Genomic DNA, 20,945 nt, shown 5'->3' on the forward strand with positions numbered 1-20,945 from the left:
TGAAAGCTGAAAGATGGACAAAGGAAATCTGTTTGCTTACCACCTGCTTGAAAGTAGCACAGGTGCATACATAGAATGGTTAGTTAATGAACCAATGCGGCGATTAATAAAAATCGAACATAAGGACGCACGATTAGTAATGCTTCCTGCAAATGTAATAAACCCATCAGTCAGATAACCTTGCATATCCTTGGAGTCTTTTCTTTTCTCCTATCGGGTAAGTCTTGCTGAGTACAATTGAGTACTTAGGGTTTTATTCCCCCTGTTGCAGGTAACAGGTGGAGGCTTGAGCTGACCTTTGTGTGTGGATTTCTTCTGGTGGGCTCAGAGAGGATTTCCTTTACGCTGCGATCGTAGTTGTTATTTATAACTCTCACCAAATACTTTTATAAATGAAAGTTTCATAATCTGTTGCCGTAGTCTATATATCAATACTTCATCATGACATTAATAGATGTTTATTTTCGCTGTAACTCTGTTCACATGTTTCTATTCCGCTGTTCAATTAAATTGTTTATAACTCTGATAATATGATTTCCTTTCGCTATTATATTAATAAATATTATACTCTGATGTTGTATTAAAAGTGATGTAAGAAATGGTTACGAATGATGTAAGCTTTATTCTCTCATTTGTGATCCTAGTGGCAAAAATGTGGATTTTCGGGTTCTCCCCTGGGGTGTGCCCGGAATCGAGTAATTTAGTGTTCTCCCTCGAGTGCTAGTGTCTAATGGAAGGCAAACACTCCTGTGAGGCATTAGATTAGGCGGTTCTCCCACACCATGACACAATAGAAATGCACGGTCAATACTAGGATAGCATAAGAGCTACCCTAAACTTCTCTTGCTGTGCGGGATACACAAAAACACATGAGGCATCGTAAAACTTATCTCGCAATACAGGATTGATTAGCATAAGTACTATGCCAAACTTCTCCCCATGCGGAATAATTCCCTAAATGGGATATAAATACCAGAATTAGCTCTCAGGACACAGAAAGTGTTTGAACATTCAAGACATTAAATTCAGAAATAAATCCAAATACTCTGTAACACACGTGTCATGTCTAATTTGACTTATTGCAACTCTTATTATAATGATGGAAAAAAATGTACTATTTACAGTAATGAAAACTTAGTCACGATGACTAAAACGTTCACTTTAGTTAAATCTTCTCGTTGGTTCTAATTTAATCAAAAAATTAATAAACTAAGCAACAAGGGAAACTTAAGTGAGAGAATTGCTAAAACTCATTTTGACCCAAAAACAACCCTAAATTGGCTCAACTCATTTTGGGCCAGCTGAGTTCCCTTTTCACATTTGTCGTACCGGCCAAAAAACAGAACGGCGCAAAACCTTTTCCTTCACATAGCCTAGCAGAGCAGCCCGTTGGTTTGCAGCTGAGTGATCTCGTTGGCCAAAATTAAAACATACAAGGTGCTTCTGCATTAATTATACATCACTGTTAGGCAGAAAATAGAATTATTGCATAAAACTCATAAGTAAAAAATTATAATATTGCTATCATCAACTTCGGTCAGAAAATAGCAATATCATAAATCCAACATTTTTCTACATTAATTCTACATCACCGTTGGGCAGAAATAAAACTAATGCATAGAAAACTCATAAATTATAAATACAAAATTCTTCTACATTAATTCTACATCACCGTTGGGCAGAAATAGAACTAATGCATAGAAAACTCATAAATAAACTTGTAATATTGTTATCATCAACGTTGGTCAGAAAAAATAACAATATCATAATTTAACTTTAACAAAAATGACTACTCCTCTAATTAAATTTTCCCTTTGGTTTGAAGTTAATTAGAGGATAAACATAATTATAGGAGCGGAAACTTTAAATAAAATATGCTCTACTTGTTCAGAAGCATTTCACGGTCCTCATCTACTCTCTGAAAAATTATCCCGTTGGTTCAAATTTTGACAGAGATTTAAACTTCAAACTTTGAGTGAAATTCATCAAGAAAAAACTTCTGAAAATAATAAGACTAAAACAAAACGTGCACTGTTCATGTGGCCCAGATAGCAAATCGCCCCGAGGCCCATCTTCGCGCGTGGCGCGCCCGCGCACTAGGCTGCAACCTGGGCCTAGGCTCGGTTTTGTCCTTCCCGCCTAGGCTAAAAGGCGGCCCAGCTATCCCTGGCCGTAGATCTCAATCCAACGGCCGAGTGTGGATTTCGCTCGGACAAAACCCCCCTTCCTCCCCTCCGCCGCAACCCCAAACCCTAAACCATTCTATCCTTTCTCCTCCTCTTCTCTCTCGTCTGTGCACCGAGTGACGGCGGCTAAGCGGCATCGGAGGAGGAAAGCCGGCGTTGTCGTGGGCCCTCTCGCTAGCGCACGCGCTCCTCGGAGGAAGAGCGCGCCACCGTCGAGCGACTCCGCGTCGGTGCCCTGAACCTATTGAAAGGTCCTAATGGCTAGAGGGGGGTGAATAGTCTATTAAAAATTTCTACAATAACACTTAATAAACCGGCTAGAGGGGGTGACCAATGTGCCAAATCTTGAAGGCAAGCATCTCAAGAACTTGTGGAAGAAGTCATTGTCCTTCACCTCTTCTCCAAGTGCTTTGAGATCATTGACAAGCACTTGAAGCCTATGGAATATCTCTGGCACACTCTCATCCTCCTTCATCTTGAAGCTTGCAAAACTTTTCTTTGAGAATATATGCCTTTGCACCCTTCACGGCTTGAGTGCCTTCAAATGATTCTTCCAACTTCTTCCAAGCCTCATGAGCCATATCAATATTCTTGATTTGCTCAAATGTTCTCTCATCAATTGCATCATGAATGGCACTTAGAGCAATGTCATTGTTTTGGAGAAGCACTTCTTCGGCCGCGGTGGGATTTTCCGGGTCCTCAATCTCAATTTTGGTTTCTACCACCTTCCACACTCTTCTATTGATTGACTTAATATGTGTGGTCATCTTTGATTTCCAATATGGATAATTTGTGCCATCAAATTGGGGTAGCTTCTTAGTGTTATTGATTTGAGCTATTTTTACACCGAAGGTTGTTAAGCCTCAAATCACGGTGACCTCGGCTCCGATACCACTTGAAAGGTCCTAATGGCTAGAGTAGGTGAATAGCCTATTAAAAATTTCTACAGCAACACTTAATAAACCGGTTAGACAATTATGAGGCGAAGCAAGTGTTGCGCTAGCCTACTAAAAATACAAGCCACCTACCACAATTCTAGTTGATGTAGTTTCTATCCACACAATAGCTATGACACTACACTAAGTTAGTGTGCTCTCAAAGACTAACTAAATGGCCACACTAACCAAACTAACACGCTCTCACAACTAGCTACACTAAAGAGCTTGATAACTAGGTTGCGGTAATGTAAAGAGAGAGAGCAAGATAGTTATACCGTCGTGTCGAGGAGTGAACCAATCAATCACAAGAATCAATATCAATAAAGACCAATCACCTCGGAATCAAATGATTTTTTTACCGAGGTTCACTTGCTTGCCAGCAAGCTACTCCTCGTTGTGGCGATTCACTCACTTGGAGGTTCACGCGCTAATTGGCATCACACGCTAAACCCTCAATAGGGTGCCGCACAACCAACACAAGATGAGGATCACACAAGCCATGAGCAATCCACTAGAGTACATTTTGGCTCTCTGCCGGGGAAAGGTCAAGAACCCTTCACAATCACCACGATCGGAGCCGGAGACAATCACCAACCTCCACTCGACGATCCTTGCTGCTCCAAGCTATCTAGGTGGCGGCAGCCACCAAGAGTAACAAGCGAATCCTGCAGCGAAACACAAACACCAAGTGCCTCTAGATGCAAATACTCAAGCAATGCACTTAGATTCTCTCCCAATCTCACAAAGATATTGAATCAATGATGGAGATGAGTGGGAGGGCTTTGACTAAGCTCACAAGGTTGCTATATCAATGTAAATGGCCAAGAGAGTGAGTTTGAGCTGGCCATGGGGCTTAAATAGAAGTCCCCACGAAATAGAGTCGTTGTACCCCTTCACTAGGCACAACACGGGGTGATCGGACGCTCTGGTCATATTGATCGGACGCTGGACCTCAGCGTCTGGTCACGTGATGCATGCCACGTGTCCCCTCTCTTCAAATGTTGATCGCCCGATCTCAATGGTCAAGTGACGACCGGACACACCAGCTCAAAGTGACCAGACGCTGATCCTCAGCGTCCGGTCGTTTTTAGTAAGCATCCAGAGACGACTTTACACGACCGGACGCGTCCGGTCATGCTTGATCAGACACACCCAGCGTTCGGTCACACGGTGACTCTTCTGTGCGCTACCACGTCAGTAGGACCGGACGCACCCCTCCAGCGTCCGGTCAGAGACCGACGCCAGCGTATTCGCATAAACTTTAATATGTGTGTTTCTAGTTGATCTTGCATAAACTACTTAGTATTTCATATATTATAAGTTAATATGCAAATGAATACAATGGTATCTGAAATTTCATACTCTCTTCAATGAGAGATTAAAGAGAAAATCATGTACTACTTCTTAGAATGTCAGTGCATCTAGAGTTCACTTTTCAAATGTCCAACGGTCCAAGTCAAAAAATACTAGAGATATGGCCCCTGGTATCCAAGATACTCCAGCTGACCAGCCCATGTACACCAAACCAAGGCATCCCTACCATCTCCCCGTCTCCCCATCTCCCCGTCTCCATCTGCTCCCCGTCCCCATCTCCCCATCTCCAACATCAGGCATGGCTGGCGCTGGGCGGCCCCGATCTGCTTGCCCGGTGGCCACGGCGCCTCCTCCATCCCCACCCCAGGCGCGCTCGCAGCACACATGGCGGCCCCTTCCTTCACCAGCAGCAGCGGCCCCTTCTCCCACCACCAGCAGCGACGGAGGTGGCCCCTTCCCCACCAACAGCAGCGGTTACGGCAACCACTTCCCTCACCGGCGGCTGCGGCGCCTTCCCCACCGACGGCGAAAGCGACGGGTTCCTGTGCGACGTGGACGGGATGGGGATCGAGGGCGTGGTGCTCGCGGTGCGGGACGCGGAGGCGCTCCGCGCGGGGCGGATCTACTTCGTGCTGCCCGCCGCCGTGCACCGTCGCGAGGAGGTCGCCGCGCTCGCCGTCAGGGCCTCCACCGTGCTCTCCTCCTAGGCCGCCTCGGCCGCAGCGCCCGACCTACCCTCTCTCCCTTCCCCTGCTGATGCGGGCCTCGGGCCGGCCTAGCCTGTTAAAAAGGCCGTGCTTTCCAGGCCGACCCGGCACGGAAAGTGGCCCGACGGGCCGTGTCTGGGCCGTCGGCTAGGCACGGTGGACTGAGGCGACACGGCCCAGCGGCCTGTCGTGCTCTACCGTGTCGTGCCCTACCGGGCCGGGCCTGGCATGGGCCCGTGCCGGGCCAGGCTGGGCGGCCCGAATGGCTAGCTATAGTTGCGTGTGGGTGAAGGGGTCGAGATGGCGACTAGAGGGGGGTGAATAGTCTTTTCTAAAATTAATCGTGTCGGCTAATCGAATCAAGTGCGGAATTAAGACGATCGGTCTAGCCAAGACTACACCCCTCTATCTATGTTCACTAGCACCTTCCAAAGATACTAATTAATCAACAAAGGTGCTAGGCTAGATAGAGCTCACATAACCAATTCTAGGAGTAAGGTCACACAAACCTATGCCACTAGTACTTTAAGCTACAAGGGAGCTCCTACACATGCTAGTAAGCAAAAGCACAAAGCCAACTAAGCTCACTAGCAATGCTCAATAACAAGGCAACCAATGCCAAATTAGAGAGCGCAAATACTTAGCTACACAAACTAAGTAATGTGACTAACAAGGTTACACAAACCAAATTAGTCACGCAAGGGAGCTACTTCTATGCTACACAAACAAGAAGGTAATTAGCAAGCTACACAAGCTATCTAATTACAAGAGCAACTACACAAGCTTAATATATATAAAAGTAATTGCAAGCTTGTATAATAGGGATGCAAACCAACGGGAAGAACAAGGTTGACACGATGATTTTTCTCCCGAGGTTCACGTGTTTGCCAACACGCTAGTCCCCGTAGTGTCGACCGCTCACTTGGTGGTTCGGCGGCTAATTAGCATCACCCGCTAAGCCCGCACGTCGGGCACCACAAGAACCTACCCCTTGAGTGAGGGTAGCTCAATGACACGCTTTACTAAAGTTGCTCTTCGCGACTCCCGTGGGGCGAGCACAATGCCCCTCACAAAGCTCTTCTCCAGAGCGCCGCACAAGCTTCTTGCGAGCTTCCACGGAGACCACCACCAAGCCGTCTAGGAGGTGGCAACCTCCAAGAGTAACAAGCACCACCGGCTTGCAACTCGATCACCTAGTGCCACTCGATGCAACCTCATGATGCAATCGCACTAGAATCGCTCACTCACACAATCGGATGATCACTATCAAGTATGTGTGAGATGGAGGGCTCCTAAGCACTCTCAAGCATGGACACAAAGTCCCCCAAGGTGCTCAGCACTAGCCATGGCCGAAGGCCACTTCTATTTATAGCCCCAAGGGCTAAACTAGCCGTTACCCCTTCACTGGGCAACTGTCGGGACGATCGGACGCTCCGGTCGTGTTGACCGGACGCTGGACCTCAGCGTCCGGTCGCTCGATGACAGCCACATGTCACCTGCGTTCAACGGCATTCTTCCGATCTCAACGGTCATATTCTAACCAGACGCACCAGCAAAACTGACCGGACGCTGAAGCCCCAGCGTCCAGTCGCTTCCAGTAAGCTCCCCGAGGCGTATTTCTTTGACCGGACGCGTCCGGTCCACCTCGACCGGACCCAGACCAGCGTCCGGTGCAATACCCTAGGTACTGTGTCGACCGACCAGTTCGACCGGACGCACGCTGCCAGCGTTCGGTGCTTTCAGACCCAGCGTCCGGTCAGTTGACCGATGCCAGCGTCTTCATGACCAACTCGTTTTCACTTCTAACTTCTTTACCAAGTTGATCCACATAAACTCCAACTCCATCTCCTTTGTAAATGTGCCAACACCACCAAGTGTACACCACCATGTGTATGTGTGTTAGCTTTTCATAATCATTTCCCAAAGGATGTTAGCCACTCAACTTGCCACGCCACTCGATCCTAGCGACGATGCAAAGTTAGATCACTCGAGTGGCACTTGATGACCGATATGCAAACAAGTTTGCTCCTCTTGATAGTACGGTCATCTATCCTAAACTCGGTCATAAACTTCTCTACACACCTATGACCGGTGAAATGAAATGCCCTATGTTATACCTTTGCCTTGCGCATTCCATTCCATCTCCTCCAACATCGATGCAACACATGCACCAACACGATCAACAATGATATGATCCACTTCATATCATCACGTGATCATATTGGTTCATCGATCTTGACTTCACTTGCTCTTCACCGTTGCCATCGTCCATCAGCGCCAAGTCTTGCTCAAGCTTCACCGACACGCGGTCCATCACTCCAAAGCCTTCGACTTGCCCTTCATGCTTGCAACCGGTCCATCAAGCCAAGTCTTGTCTTGATCTTCTCCACCTTGATCACATTACTCAATGCCATGTCTCATGTGCATTTAAGCTCCTTCATCATCACATGTGTGAGCTTTGCAACATCTCCAAGCCATTTTCACCTTCATGGCATATGTTGCTCACACACATGTACCTGTGGACTAGTTACCTGTGTATCTCACATAAACACAATTAGTCTACCTAGGTTGTCACTCAATTACCAAAACCAAAATAGGACCTTTCAGTAGGTTTAGCCATTTGGTAGTGTATAAAAAGTTGCATCCTTCGCATCGAAGCACACGTGACGAGGATGTTAGTCATTAGGCACTAAAAATCCCCAGATTTGCCGATGTTTGGAAGGTCGCTCAAGACCCTTCATTTGGATTTATATCATTTGTACCATATATATAAGACTGACTCTTGTGGTCATCTTCTTCTATAGTTGGTAAATACTATAGTTCTTATTAGTTTTTTTAAGAAAAGTTTCCCTTTGAAGGAACTTTAATCAAATCAATATTTTTTTTAAATTAATTGAATCAATAGTTAAGTCAGACGCTACAACTCTAAGAGCAATATAATAGCAGACTAAATGCTGAGGTGAAAGAGAGATGAGAGGAGAGAGAAGAGAAGCGGGTTGTAAGTTTACAGCCGGCTTAGACATTAGAACCGAGAAACTTGTGAAAGAGACAAGTGGGCATGTATTAATGGCGAAGAGCTAACTACTATATGGGTGGGTGAGAGACAGGCTGCAAAGATCATTATAGCCAGCAGGTGGCTATATTATTAGCCTTGCTGTGAGAGTTCGTTTCAATTCACATAAATTCGTTATGTGGACTGAAGTAGACTAGGGGGATTAAGGACACCTTAGTTGATCTCCGTTTCCAACTCACATGTGTCAGGTGAGAACGCATTTATCCAAATTAGTTGATTAATATGTCAATTCATTGGCTTGAAGTACTCACGCACTTGAACTTTTTTCTTTACTTAGAGCATCACCCTCTGGTCCTTCTAGACTCTGGGTATCAATTATCCTCTTTTTGTTCGGGCAGCCACAACAGGCCCGTTCGGCTTACCCAGAAACCGATTTGTTTGACTTGTTTTTTAGTCGAAACAGTATTTTTCTCTCACAACAATTCAGCCAGAACAGTGTTTTCAGCCAGTTTCAGCCAAGATTCAGCAAGCCGAACGGAGCCGACGAGAGAAAAAATCGATGCTTGGAAAGGAGAGAGAAGGTCGAAGCATCGTCTTTCATGTTGCAGTGTGCGGTGTTTAGATAAAAAAAAATACCGAAACCAATGCTTCTTCAGTCGTCATTGGTGCTCGGTTGTTAAAAAGTATTTCATCTCTCTTGCGCTTGCACGTATGTGTTAGGCGTGGGGAGTGCCACTGCGGATGCCCTTCCAACTCTGGCAAGTTGAAATCTATCGAATTGTGAAATTGGGGGGAGTGGGGGTGTTAGAGGGTTAGGGTCGATGAATTGGGGACTTCGAGGCAATGATCTAATAATGGCAAATCAAGAAACAAAGGTGGAGCAAAATTTACAGCGACATCTACACGTCTCCGGCTTCACTACCACGGTGAAAATTGAAGACCAGTATTAAACCATCACGAAATTACAAATACATTATGCCACATGTATATTAGATTGCAGATTTCAGAAATGATCAGCTCCCCCTCCTTCACCAGTAGCCAGCAGTCCAGACCCCACGTCTCAGAACAGCAGGTTGAAAGAATGTATCGATCAGTGCTAGTTGTTACACGTACATACATATATACACATATATTTATACACGTACTCACCACTCTTTTCAATTTGTGTGTTTTAGTGAATCGAATTTTCACCGTGCAATACATGCATCGATGCGACGACGTGCACGAGAGATCGAGAACAACTACGTACGACTGTTCAGTTGAGTTGAGTCAGTCAGATTGCCATGCCACGTACAATGTTGTTTGTGTGCGTGTCGGTTTGACGTACGATCGGCGATCGATCACCTCCCCTTCATGTCGGCGAGCTGCTGGAAGAGCTCCCCGGCGGCGGTGGTGGACGAGTCGGGCACGCCGCCGCCCGAGGCGCTGGCCGCGGGGACGACGGCGCCTCCGCCGCCGCCCTCGGCCGCGGCGCCGTCCTCCCCGTCCTGCTGCGCGCCCTCGGGCGGGTTGGCGTCCTGCAGCTGCAGCGCGTACTCGAGGTTCCACAGCACGTCGCCCATGGAGATGCGGTCGCTGCCGAACTCGGCGAGGCACTTCTCGGCGGTCTCGGCGAACTTGGCGAGCGACTCCGGGTTGACGGTGCCGGCGAGCTTGGGGTCCATGATCTTCTCGATGAGGCCCTTGCGCTTCCACTGCATGCCCCACTCCGCCAGGCTGACCTGCTCCCGGGGCAGCTGCGGGTCGATGGGCGGCCGCGCGCACAGCGCCTCCAGCAGTACCACGCCGAAGGAGTAGACGTCCGACTTGTCCGTCAGCTGCTGGCACCGGAAGTACTCCGGGTCCAGGTACCCGAAGCTGCCCTTCACGGCGGTGCTGACGTGGAGCTGGTTCATGCCGGGCCCGTCCTTGGACAGCCCGAAGTCCGACACCTTGGCCACGAAGTTGTCGTCCAGCAGGATGTTGGTGGTCTTGACGTCGCGGTGGATGATCCCCTGCGCCGTGCCCGTGTGCAGGTAGTGCAGGCCCCTGGCGGCGCCGATGCAGATCTCCAGCCGCTGCTTCCACGGCAGCGGCGTCACCCCTTCGTTGCCGTAGATGTGGTCCCGGAACACGCCGTTGTGCATGTACTCGTACACCAGGATCATCTCCTGGTTCTCGTCGCAGTAGCCGATGAGGGACACCAGGTGGCGGTGCCGCAGCTTGGACAGCATCTGGATCTCCGTGTTGAACTCGTTGATGCCCTGCTCCGACTCGGCGCTCCCGCGCTTCACCGCCACCTTGGTGCCGTCGTCGATCTCGCCGACGTACACGTTGCCGAACCCGCCCACGCCGATGATGTTCTTCTCGTCCCAGTTCCCGGTGGCGGCCTGGATCTCGGCGAACGAGAAGAACCGCCCCAGGCCCATGGTGGAGGAGAAGGTGTTGCCGCTCTTGTGGGACCCGTACCCGCCCTTGCCGCTGGCGGTGAAGGACTGGCCCGTGTGGATGGGGAGCAGCCACGACGAGAAGCTCTCCCGCCGCTCCCAGTCCTGCGGCCGCTTGTACCACTTCACCACCATGGCGCCCAGCCCCGCGAACGCGCCGAACATCATGGCGAACCCGACGGCCGCCACCGCCTTGCGCCCGCCGCTCCCGTCGTCGGCCTTCCGCCCGTCCACGCCGAACTCGCCGTCCAGGCTGCCCACGGAGTTGCTCATCTTGAGCACCTCCATGCCGTTGAGCAGCGCGTCGATCCGCCCCGTGTCCTGCCCCATGGGCCCGACCTGGACGCTCAGCTTCCCCTTGCCGTCCGCGCCCTCCAGCGACGACGAGTTCACCACGAAGTCCTTGTAGTAGGGCGCCGCCAGCTCGCCGACGGTCACCGTGGACAGGTCCAGCCCGGACACGGCCTTGCGCCCGCTGATGTACACGTCGAAGTAGAGGTCGTTGGTGGCCTTGCTCACGATGTCGGCGAAGAAGAGGCGGACCAGGTAGCTGAAGGACGGGTCCACGTCCACCTTCCACGTCAGGTTGAAGTTGGGGCTCCCCACGTCGGCGTCCGCCATCTTGGCGGCGCTCGCGTACACCAGCGTCGGCGCCACCAGCCGGGACGTCCCGTCGGGGAACTTGATGGTGCTGGTGGGCACCGACACGTCCTTCACCGCCTCCTTGGTCTGCACGTACGCCGCGTCGGTCTCCCACCGCCGGCCCAGCGTGTCATTGGCGGGGCCGATGGCGGGGCCGCCGACGTTGATCCGGTACAGGACCTGGTACGCGTCGTGCACGAGGCCGGTGATCTCGCCCAGCGGCGCGACGGCCAGCGCCGAGTCAGTGATGAGCTCGTCGGGCGCGTTCACCACCTCGATGGCGTTCACGAAGGCGGCGGAGCCCTTGAGCGGCTGGAACTTGAGCGCGAGGTGGTTCTCGGTGGCGTTGATCACGTACTCCTTCATCACCGGCTTGTTCTCCGGGGTGAAGCTGTGCAGCAGGACGTTGTCGTCGGTGACGACGCTGAAGGTGGCCGACGCGAGGTCCACGTCGCCGCCCTTGATCGGGAAGAGGTAGATGCGGATGAAGTGCCACCCCGGCACGGTGAGCGGGAAGCTGTAGACGGCCTCCTCCTTGAAGACCCGCGCGGTGGCGTACAGCGGCGACGGCACGTCGGCCTTGTCGGCGGCGGCGACGCGGATGGCATCGTTGGCGGAGAGGAGGTGGTTGGCCTGCGCGTCCGTCTTGTACGACTTGCCGTCGGCGGTCACGGGCGCCGTCCCGCCGCAGTCGATCAGGAAGCTGTCCTTGGGCGTGAAGCTGGACGGCGTGGGAGGCGTCTCCGCGCCGCTGTCGGTCACGGGCCGGCCCTGCCCGGACACAGTGGTTGTTGTCGCCACCAGCGCCGCGGCTAGCAGAAGCAGAAGCAGCGCCGGCGGGAGCGTCCCGCGGCGCGTCATGGCTGGTGTGCTACGTGCTCGACCACCACCACCACCAGCGCTTGCTAGCTACCTAGTCCAGCGTGCGTGCACGTCACCACCAGCACCGGCACCGGAGGGCGGCAGAGCAGCACCGGACGCCGGCACACGCTGCAGGCTCTGACTGGGTGGGTTATTGACGATGGCGGGGCCCTCTCACCCTCTCTCTGGTTGGTGGGCCCAATCGGAGGAGAGGGAGGAGGGAGGGGTGAAATGGCGGGTTATGTGGTGGCCACCGGCGCGCCAAGTTTAAGCAGCCCGCGCGGCCGCCCGCTATGTTTGGGGTGGTGGCCACTGGCCACAGGCCGGCGACCGGGTCACCGCCGAGACGTGCGCTCCACCGCATTCTCCGCCTCCCCCCCCCCCCCCCCCCCCCCCCCCCCCCGGTGCCGCTGCGTGCCAGCTCACCCTGCACCTGCACCTGTGCGCCAACCTGCCATGTGCATGCTGCCTATTCTTGGAGCCGCGTCGCATCGTTTTGCTTCCTTCCTAGGGCCCAACCAAATGCTGTAATATGCTGGGCTTCTGTGGGTCATAAACCCCCTGCTACCGAGTTGGGCTTGTTGGCCCATTTGGCACCCAGGGCTTGCGGGGGAATTATATATATAGACAGCCAAATGCTCCCCTCGGTCTAATCTAGACAGCCGCCGCCGACGCCGACGCAATCTCGCCTTCCACGTAAGAAGAGCTGACCGCCGGCCGGAGGTTATGAGGGGCGATGGAGAACGGGGGTGGGACGATGCGGAGGTTTCCAGCCACGGAGTGGGTCATGTGTTCCACGTGCTCCGTTTTTGTGTGCAGGAGGAGGCGTAGAGCCGAGGTGGTGGAGGTGGTGAAGGAAGCCGAGAAGATGCGGGGCTTGATGAAGGCGGTCCTGCTGCACGGGCCCCTCCAGGAGAGAGAGCCCGTTGAGGCGACGAAGGAGCAGTGGAAGGTTCTGCAGAAGAGGAGGATGATTATGATGGAGACCAAGAAGTGCCCGACTTGCTCCGGTTCGCTGTTAGAGGCGTGCCCGACTAGCTCGATGGAGGAGGGCAGCGAGTTCATGGTTGTCCTTCCGTCGGAGGGCGGGATGGAGAGGAAGAAGATTGCGACAAAGGACGAGGCGATGGTGGCAGATGCCAGATCGGAGCAGAAGTTGAAGCAATCGAGGGAGGAGGGCAAGAGATCTAGAAGCGGATTGGAGGAGAAGAAGGCGAAGAGCGAGGATAAGGAAGGCAGCGGATCAAAGAAGAAGAAGGCTAAGAGATCGAGCGAGGTATTTCTTTTATTTTCATAGTAGCTTTCTTTGGAATCTTATTTCAAGTTTGATCAGAAGGAAATATTTATTTCAATGAGTTCCCCTTTTTTAGCTAAACTGGTTGAATTCCGGGAAAAAGGGGTACTCTTTGTATAACTACATTGTATAGTCTCGAAATGCTTTAAGCGGGAAATAGCTAGCGTAGAATTTGTCTGATATAGAACACTTATATCGATAAAAATAGTTTGAACTATTTACTTAGAAGGGCACACATCCTCTTTTAAAATGCTAAAGAGGTGACCTATGTATAAAAAAGGAGGGTTTTTTGGATTTAAAGAAAAATAAAAGGAATTCAATCTATTTTTATTTTCTATTTATTTACTTTGCTTTCCTTAATGAAATTGAAATTATTAACTAACAGATGGAGGGCAGTGGATTGAAGGAGGCGAAGATGAATGGCAGCGAATTGAAGGAGGCGGCGAAGATTGAGGACACCATCAAATCGGACGGCGTAGATAGGAAGACTAAGACGGAGATTTTTAGGTACAAGAAGGCCTTAGTTGATCGATCAGCCCCCTGTCAAGTCTCAATGGGAGGTGGAATCGGCTGTCGGAAATAGGAAGACTAAGATGGTAACTCAAAGGTTGGACAAGAAGTCCATTCATATTTTCAAGAATCAGCCCCCTCCCAAGCCCCTCATCGACAATTCGCTTTACGTGAACCAACGCATGATTGATATTATTACTGCCCATGATGAGGTTGATCGTGTGTTACTTGAGTACTTGCAATGCCATTCCTCCATCAAGGGGTATGCTGAGGTCCAGCTGGAGGTCACCGATGACGAAGGCGATGACCACAGGTTGGTGTAGCGCTGTTGTCACTTGTGGTTGGTGTGGTAACGAGTTAAGGCTGCCTAGCATAATAATTATATTTTAGTATAAGTGATGAACCTGCGCTTGTATCAGAGAAATTCAGCTTTGTTAGCTTGTACTAGTAGTATTTAAGTTGTAAAAGTGGTATCTTTTGTCATATGAGTACCTTGGTACTGATGTTATTCTCACATCTTAAGACTTGAGTTTCTATATTTTCCTAGAACTCGCTCGATTCAGATGTTATTTAGTTGATGTCTCCGTGTTATTATTGTCTCGTATCTTAAGACGAGTTGCTATATTTTCCTAGAAGATGTTATTTAAACGAGCTATTGTTTATGTCTCCAAACAGCGCGGTTGATGTCTCCAACCAGTGCGGTGGCCGCGGTTGTTATGGGTAATGTTTTTTTGTTGTTGTTTCTTTTGTTAACCTTCTTTCCTAATTATAACAATCTCTCAGTGTCGTACTAGGGAAAAGCCATATCAAACAGACCCTCAAGCTCACCAGGAGGCGAGGAAAAATGTTTGGTACAAATGGACCCTCAAGCTCACCAGGAGGTGAGGAAAAATGTTAGGTTCAAACCACCTTATCAGCATATTTAGGAGTTTTTTTTTTGTTCCCCAAAAAAGCATATTTAGGAGTTTTCGGAAAATGTAAAACGACACATATTCATAGTGCATTTATAGATGTACATTCTCACCAAATTTGAGATTGAAAGTTGCAAACTCATTTTATAAAAAATCGTATGGAAAATGACAAATTTTGGGTGCATATATGCAAAAAAAAAATTGTCTTCTAGTGCCTATACATCTGAAATTTATTCTTTTTGTATGATTTTTTCTAGATGGAGTTTTGAATCTCAAATTTTGTTATAATAGTATGCATCTATAGATACACTATGGGTGTGCACAGTTTTCAATTTTTTGAAAGATTCAAAGGATGGTTGTTGCCGAGTGCAGGCTGCCGCAGGGGAAAAAAAACAGTGCGTATTTGGCAGAGATGCCGCTGAACGCCGCCGATTCCGAGGACTTCGGCCCCGTTTGCGTACTCTTAAATCCGATTTGATTCATTTTTTTTTTTTCATTCGAGACGATATTTTTCTCTCGTAAATTTCTTCAAAATTCCTCTGCCTTCGTCGCGGATGAGTTTGGATGGTTGAAAGATGACCGGTCGGCCGGAAAATTGGCATCACGTCACTGCACTTTTGCTCTGCGTCGAGGTCACGGGCTCGGTGCTGCTCTGGCTCAGCGGAAGCGTCGCCGCTCTCATGCTGTCGTGCACTGCCTGCAGATCGCGTCACGGTCGACCTGCAGCAGTGGTCGTGATGTCAGCTTTTTCCACACTGTTTGTCATCGTCGTTCCGGTACCGGGAAAATACAACAGTGAATGAAAAAAAAAGATTTGTGCTTAAGCCTTCGTTTAGTTTTCACCTTAAAACTTTACACTATGTCACATCGAATGTTTGACACATGGAGTGTTAAATATAGACTAAAAAAATAACTAATTGTACAGTTTGCGACTAATTTGTGAGACAATTTTTTTAAGCCTAATTAGCTCATGATTCGACAATAAAGTGCTACAGTAACATATACGTTAATGATAGATTAATTAGGTTTAATAAATTCGTCTCGTGGTTTACCGGTGGATTCTGTAATTTGTTTTTTTATTAGTATCTAAACACTTCATACAATATCTCCATATAACATCCGATGTAATCTAAACAAGACCAACTTGGCAGAGTGGACGTGATCTGCTGGAGGTAAAGAATCCTGGGAACAAGCGAGAATCAAGGGTAGTGCAGTATTGCTTGAATTTTTTCGACTGATTCGGTCCTTCACCCTGAGAATCCTGATGCATGCCGATGCAACGGTCTTAGAGCAAGTATAATAACATGCTACAAGCTGACTAAATACTGAGGTAGAAAAGAGAAAAAATGAGAGAGGGAAGAAGCAAGGTGTAAGCTTATAACTAGCTTAATAAGAAACAAATTTTATGAGGGAGATAAGTGGAGCATATATTAATAGTGAAGAGCTAACTAATATATGAGTGGACCAAGATAAGACTAAAACAAACTTAGAGACAACCAATCTGTTCGTTTCGGCTGGATTGGCTTATAAGTCATGGCTGAAAGTACTGCTGACTGATTTAGTGTGAGAGAAAAATACTGTTTAAGTTATGTATTATAAGCCAGATACGAGTAATCCAGCCGAAACATGCTGAACAATTATTAGCTTTGCTCTGAATCCAAGCTTTGCCTTCGACATTCCACCTTGGGGCCCACCAATAACATCCCAACGTCACTGCAGGTCATGGATGTGGTTTACAGAGGGGGACAGCCGCAACAACCAGCTGTTGACAGTTGCTTTGTCAAACTACTGCTCCGTAGTATTTCTTAACAACATCCACTGCTGGCGCAACCCGTTACTTCAGATGATGCTAATAACGCTGGGTATGCCGTGGCTGCAAACACCTAACATAATGCAGACGCGCCCAAAAAATCGATATGAGCACGGGATTTCCTAAGCTAACACGCGCTTAATAGCTTGTTGCCTATATTTATTTATTTCTAACTATCAGCCTGTTCGTTTGTTAGTTTCAGTCAGCCCAAACCAGCCAGTCAACAATATTTTACTTTCACAACAAACCAGCACCAGCCAGCCCAAACCAACCCAGAAACCAACCAGCGAACATGCCGTATATGGATGGAGCGGTGGATAGATCCTCGCCTCCGCGCGTGTCCGCGTGGGCGTGCAAAATCAACCAAGGATAGGAGCCGCGATATTCATCATCTGATAAAAATACTTTCAAAGGGTCTTGATCGTTTGACTAATAAACTATAGTTAAAAGTATCATTGACTGATTTATTGTGAGAATAAAATACTGTTTGTTAAAAAAGAAACGACTTATAAAGCACGCAAACAGAGCCCAACTGAAAGCAATGTAGTACGTGTACTACTCACCTGCCATCACGGCATCACCAACACCAACTGCCTGGGCTCCAGCTCCAGGTCGGTCAAGTCCCAATCAGAGAGCCGCAAAAAGCTCCAATGGTGCCAATTGCCAACTCCGGACCGGACGAGACGACACCCTGCAGCTAAGGATGAAAACGGAACGGAAATATCCCGAACCGAACCGCATCATTTTTTTATATTTAATCCGATCGAATCCGCATTTTCTTGTCCGACTTTACCGTTTTCGCTTTCGCATTTCAGATGTTTCGTATTTCAAATGTAAAAGTAGAAAACGGTTTAGACATTTTTCCGATCGTTTTCTACTTTTCTACTTTTAATTTGAAATATTCCGAATTGAAAATTCGGTTTAAACCGAATTTGGCTAACTGCACAGGTCATACAGCCCAATTATAGGTTGTTCACCACGCAGCTGTGTTTTTTCTACTGGTGGCCAGCTGCCCTCTCTTATAGACGGCGCTCAGCCTCGTCTCTCTTCACCTCATGAGATGGTGCTAAATGTCAGGAAACCGGCAGCATCTACACGAAAGCCCACCTGGGCCATAGCCCATCAAGCTCATCGGTTTAACCCCCACCTGCAAAGTCAATCATTTGATAGTTTTTGCATCAGCCGAATAAATCTTTGTTACTCAAAAGAAAAATCTAAATAAATCTTTAAAATAAAATACTACATCTATTCTAAAAAGATTAATAAAATTATTCTGACTCGGTTCGAGTTCATGTTTCTATAATATGCATTTGTTAATTATTATATGCACTTAAACTTGATCATGTATGCACTTAGTCATGCACTTGGTCTACGGGTCGGTATTCCGTATTGAGTTTTCGTATACCGATCGTGTTCGATATAATTCCGCTCGAATTGTTTCGTTTTCGAAATTCTCGATATTCCGTAAGTTCGTGTTCGTTTTCGTGTTCGGTTTGTCCGTTTTCGTTTTCGTATTCAAATGTAAAAATAGAAAACGGTTGAGGAGTTCTCCGTTCGATTCCGTCCGTTTTCATCCTTACCTGCAGCGCTGTCCGCTGTGCTCTCAGTCTGAGGTGGCCAGGTCCAACACGATCACCACCCGTGTCGCCTGTTTTTTTTTTCATTCGTATATACTACACTTATCATAGAAATTACCACCCGTATCATAGAAATTACTCCTACAAAAATAGTATAGTAGTATATATTATACATATACAGTACGCCAAATGTGCGAGCATACTGTCGTACTCCCATTGAACGACTTTGCAGCATCGTCATACTGGTAGTTACGAAAAAGCTTAAAAGTCATCATATGCGTAAACCCTGTTTAGCTCTAGAAAAGCCCAGTCACATGTAGCTCTAAAAATTCTGAATCTAGAACTGCAAGCTTGTTCAGTGCATTTAATGACTCATTTTGTTTACATATTTTTTTTACTTTAATTTAACCTGCAAACTACAGAGCTAAAGTTATGCTAAATGGACCCATGCTCAAAGATGGTTTTGATTAATTTTGTTCGTGAGGAAACGACGTTATTGCTTTTTGGCAAATAAAAATGATGGCTTGTACAACTTTATTTACAATGCCATTAATAAGATTGTTTTTAAGTAATTATTTGGATTGAGAAAGAGAAAATGTTATTTTGTGTGCCTATCCGGGTTGTATTGATCGATTGAGAAGGTGGGTGATATTTATCGATTGATGAGAAGGTAGCGAGTCACACCGTATTCTGCATTGGTGTCAACGTCATTTAATTCTACTAGAACGCAAGAGTTTCATTACAAGGGTCATTTTATTTTCACAAGAAATTGGAAAATTTCATGTGTTCTAAAAAGAATCTTAGTAGGTATTTCATCATTTCATATCACATAAATATTTGTTTTTTTTTGCAAAACCAATATACTCCCTCCGTCCCTAAATATCTGAATTGGAAAATTTCATGTGTTCTAAAAAGAATCTTAGTAGGTATTTCATCATTTCATATCACATAAATATTTGTTTTTTTTTTTGCAAAACCAATATACTCCCTTCGTCCCTAAATATATGTCGTTTTTTACTTTCCGAGAAACAACTTTGACTAAATATATATATATATATATTAATATTTATGGTACATAATTAATATCATTAGATATATATTTGAATCTAGTTTTTTAATAAATTATTTAGAGATACAAATGTTGCATATATTTTCTACAAATCGAGTCAAACTTTCGCCACGGAAACGAACTGCGACAGTTAATTAGGGACAGAAGGAGTAGATGCAAACATTGGCATATGACACTCCTTACGGACACACCCACGCTTATAAAAAAGCACACCATACCCTATGCGACATATGTAGAGATTGATTAAGTCATTATATGGACCTCGCTATTGATGGATATATTGCCTACCATAAAAGAATAGAACTATTGAATCCTAAAATAAATCTTGAAAAATACGGTCACCCATGTTAGCTTGAGAACTTAAACTTGACAAATTCTATCGTAAAAAACCTAGCCATTAGTTCGAAACGAATAGGCATATATAATTTTGTTAAAGAAGAGTATTTTTTTTTATCTTTTATTAAACCATATAACATAAGTAAAATTTGTTCCCCAAACATCAATTTTGCTCATGTCATTGTCAACCATATAACCATTTTGAACTTTTTGTTTACCGATGAAGCGATTTCATTAACAATTCATGCAGTGTCTAAGGATGGATACAAAGTAAAGCATGACATATCTACAGTACAGACTCAAGGGCTGGATTCATGGTGATACAAACCTAGAGAAAATGAATGTTTCCGTATTGATTGAAAGGTATGGCAGAGACCCTACCCATGTATATCGGGCACTTCTCCATTATATTTGTCATTTTATTTGCGAAAATGAATGTTTGTTTTCCCATAAAACAGAATTGGTTTAAACATTTTCTTCCTATTGTAAAACGATTTTCCAAAGTTGTCCTTGGGAGTACGATGATATGTTATTTTTGAATTTCATATATTAATTAAGTGTATTAAGGGGGTGTTTGGGACTGCTCCACAAACTCTGCTCCACAAACTCCACCGTAGAGCAGCTCCACAAAAAACTGGAGTTTGTGGAATACCTCTTTAGGTGCTCTCACAACTTCACCCTTTTTCCTGGAGCAGAGTGCGTGGAGCTGAAACCGTTTGGCTAAAAAACGTAGAGCGGAGCTGAAAAACATGGAGCGGAGCAGTCCCAAACACACCCTAAATACGTAAATAAATAAATAAGATGAATGAAAGAATAAAAAAATCCTGTCGCCTGCGACCAAAAGAAAAAAAAACTCACCCCCGCCCGCCGAAAAAAGGAACCCAAAACGGCGTGCGCGCTGGCCGGCTGACCCCAACTCCGTCCCCTCGCACAGGTGGAACCCAACCAAACCCACCCCCACCCCCACCCCTACCCCTACCCCTACCCCGACCAAACCGCCCGAGCCGCCGCCAGCCTAGCCCACGCTGTTGTTCTCCTCTGCCTGTCCCAGTCGCCTTGCCCCCGTCCCTTTCCCCCTCGGCGTCGTCAACCCACCGCACCGCACCCTCACCCGCTGCTGCTCGCCCGCAGGCCGCAGCTCCCTCCCTCGCTTCCTGCACCCACCGCCCGCGGCGCTGCCCAGATCTCGCTCGCCGGTGGTGGCCCCCCACCCGCCGCTGGCGCCGCCGGAGCGAGGGGGACTGCGCAAACCCTAGTAGGGCTAACATTCGGAAGCGGAGGGGCGCGAGATCCGGCGGCGGCCGCCCCGATGGGGGACTTCAACGTGGCGCTGGTGCTGCTCGTCAGCGTC

The 20,945-nt window shown here is 47.6% G+C and overlaps 2 protein-coding genes across 4 annotated transcripts; one reads left to right on the forward strand and one right to left on the reverse strand.

Moving 5' to 3' along the window:
* Positions 1-9,106: 9,106 nt before the first annotated feature.
* On the reverse strand, positions 9,107-12,312 carry LOC136521839 (probable receptor-like protein kinase At2g21480). Its single transcript, XM_066515602.1, has one exon. The coding sequence runs from the start codon at positions 12,085-12,087 to the stop codon at positions 9,499-9,501; it is 2,589 nt and encodes an 862-aa protein (XP_066371699.1). The 5' UTR covers positions 12,088-12,312; the 3' UTR covers positions 9,107-9,498.
* A 444-nt stretch (positions 12,313-12,756) lies between these two features.
* On the forward strand, positions 12,757-14,913 carry LOC136521840 (protein pxr1-like). 3 transcript variants are annotated; one of them, XR_010775685.1, is made up of 4 exons: positions 12,757-13,363; positions 13,767-14,204; positions 14,567-14,611; positions 14,686-14,912. XR_010775685.1 is itself a non-coding variant. In XM_066515603.1 (2 exons), the coding sequence occupies exons 1-2, from the start codon at positions 12,824-12,826 to the stop codon at positions 13,962-13,964; spliced, it is 738 nt and encodes a 245-aa protein (XP_066371700.1). In that variant the 5' UTR covers positions 12,757-12,823; the 3' UTR covers positions 13,965-14,437. The 3 variants fall into 3 exon arrangements, 1 of the variants encoding a protein (XP_066371700.1); XR_010775684.1 differs by having other exon boundaries at positions 14,567-14,913; XM_066515603.1 differs by lacking the exons at positions 14,567-14,611; positions 14,686-14,912 and having other exon boundaries at positions 13,767-14,437.
* Positions 14,914-20,945: the final 6,032 nt, after the last annotated feature.

Source organism: Miscanthus floridulus, chromosome 18 (genome assembly GCF_019320115.1).
Source record: "Miscanthus floridulus cultivar M001 chromosome 18, ASM1932011v1, whole genome shotgun sequence".
In the NCBI taxonomy this organism is placed as follows: domain Eukaryota; kingdom Viridiplantae; phylum Streptophyta; class Magnoliopsida; order Poales; family Poaceae; genus Miscanthus; species Miscanthus floridulus.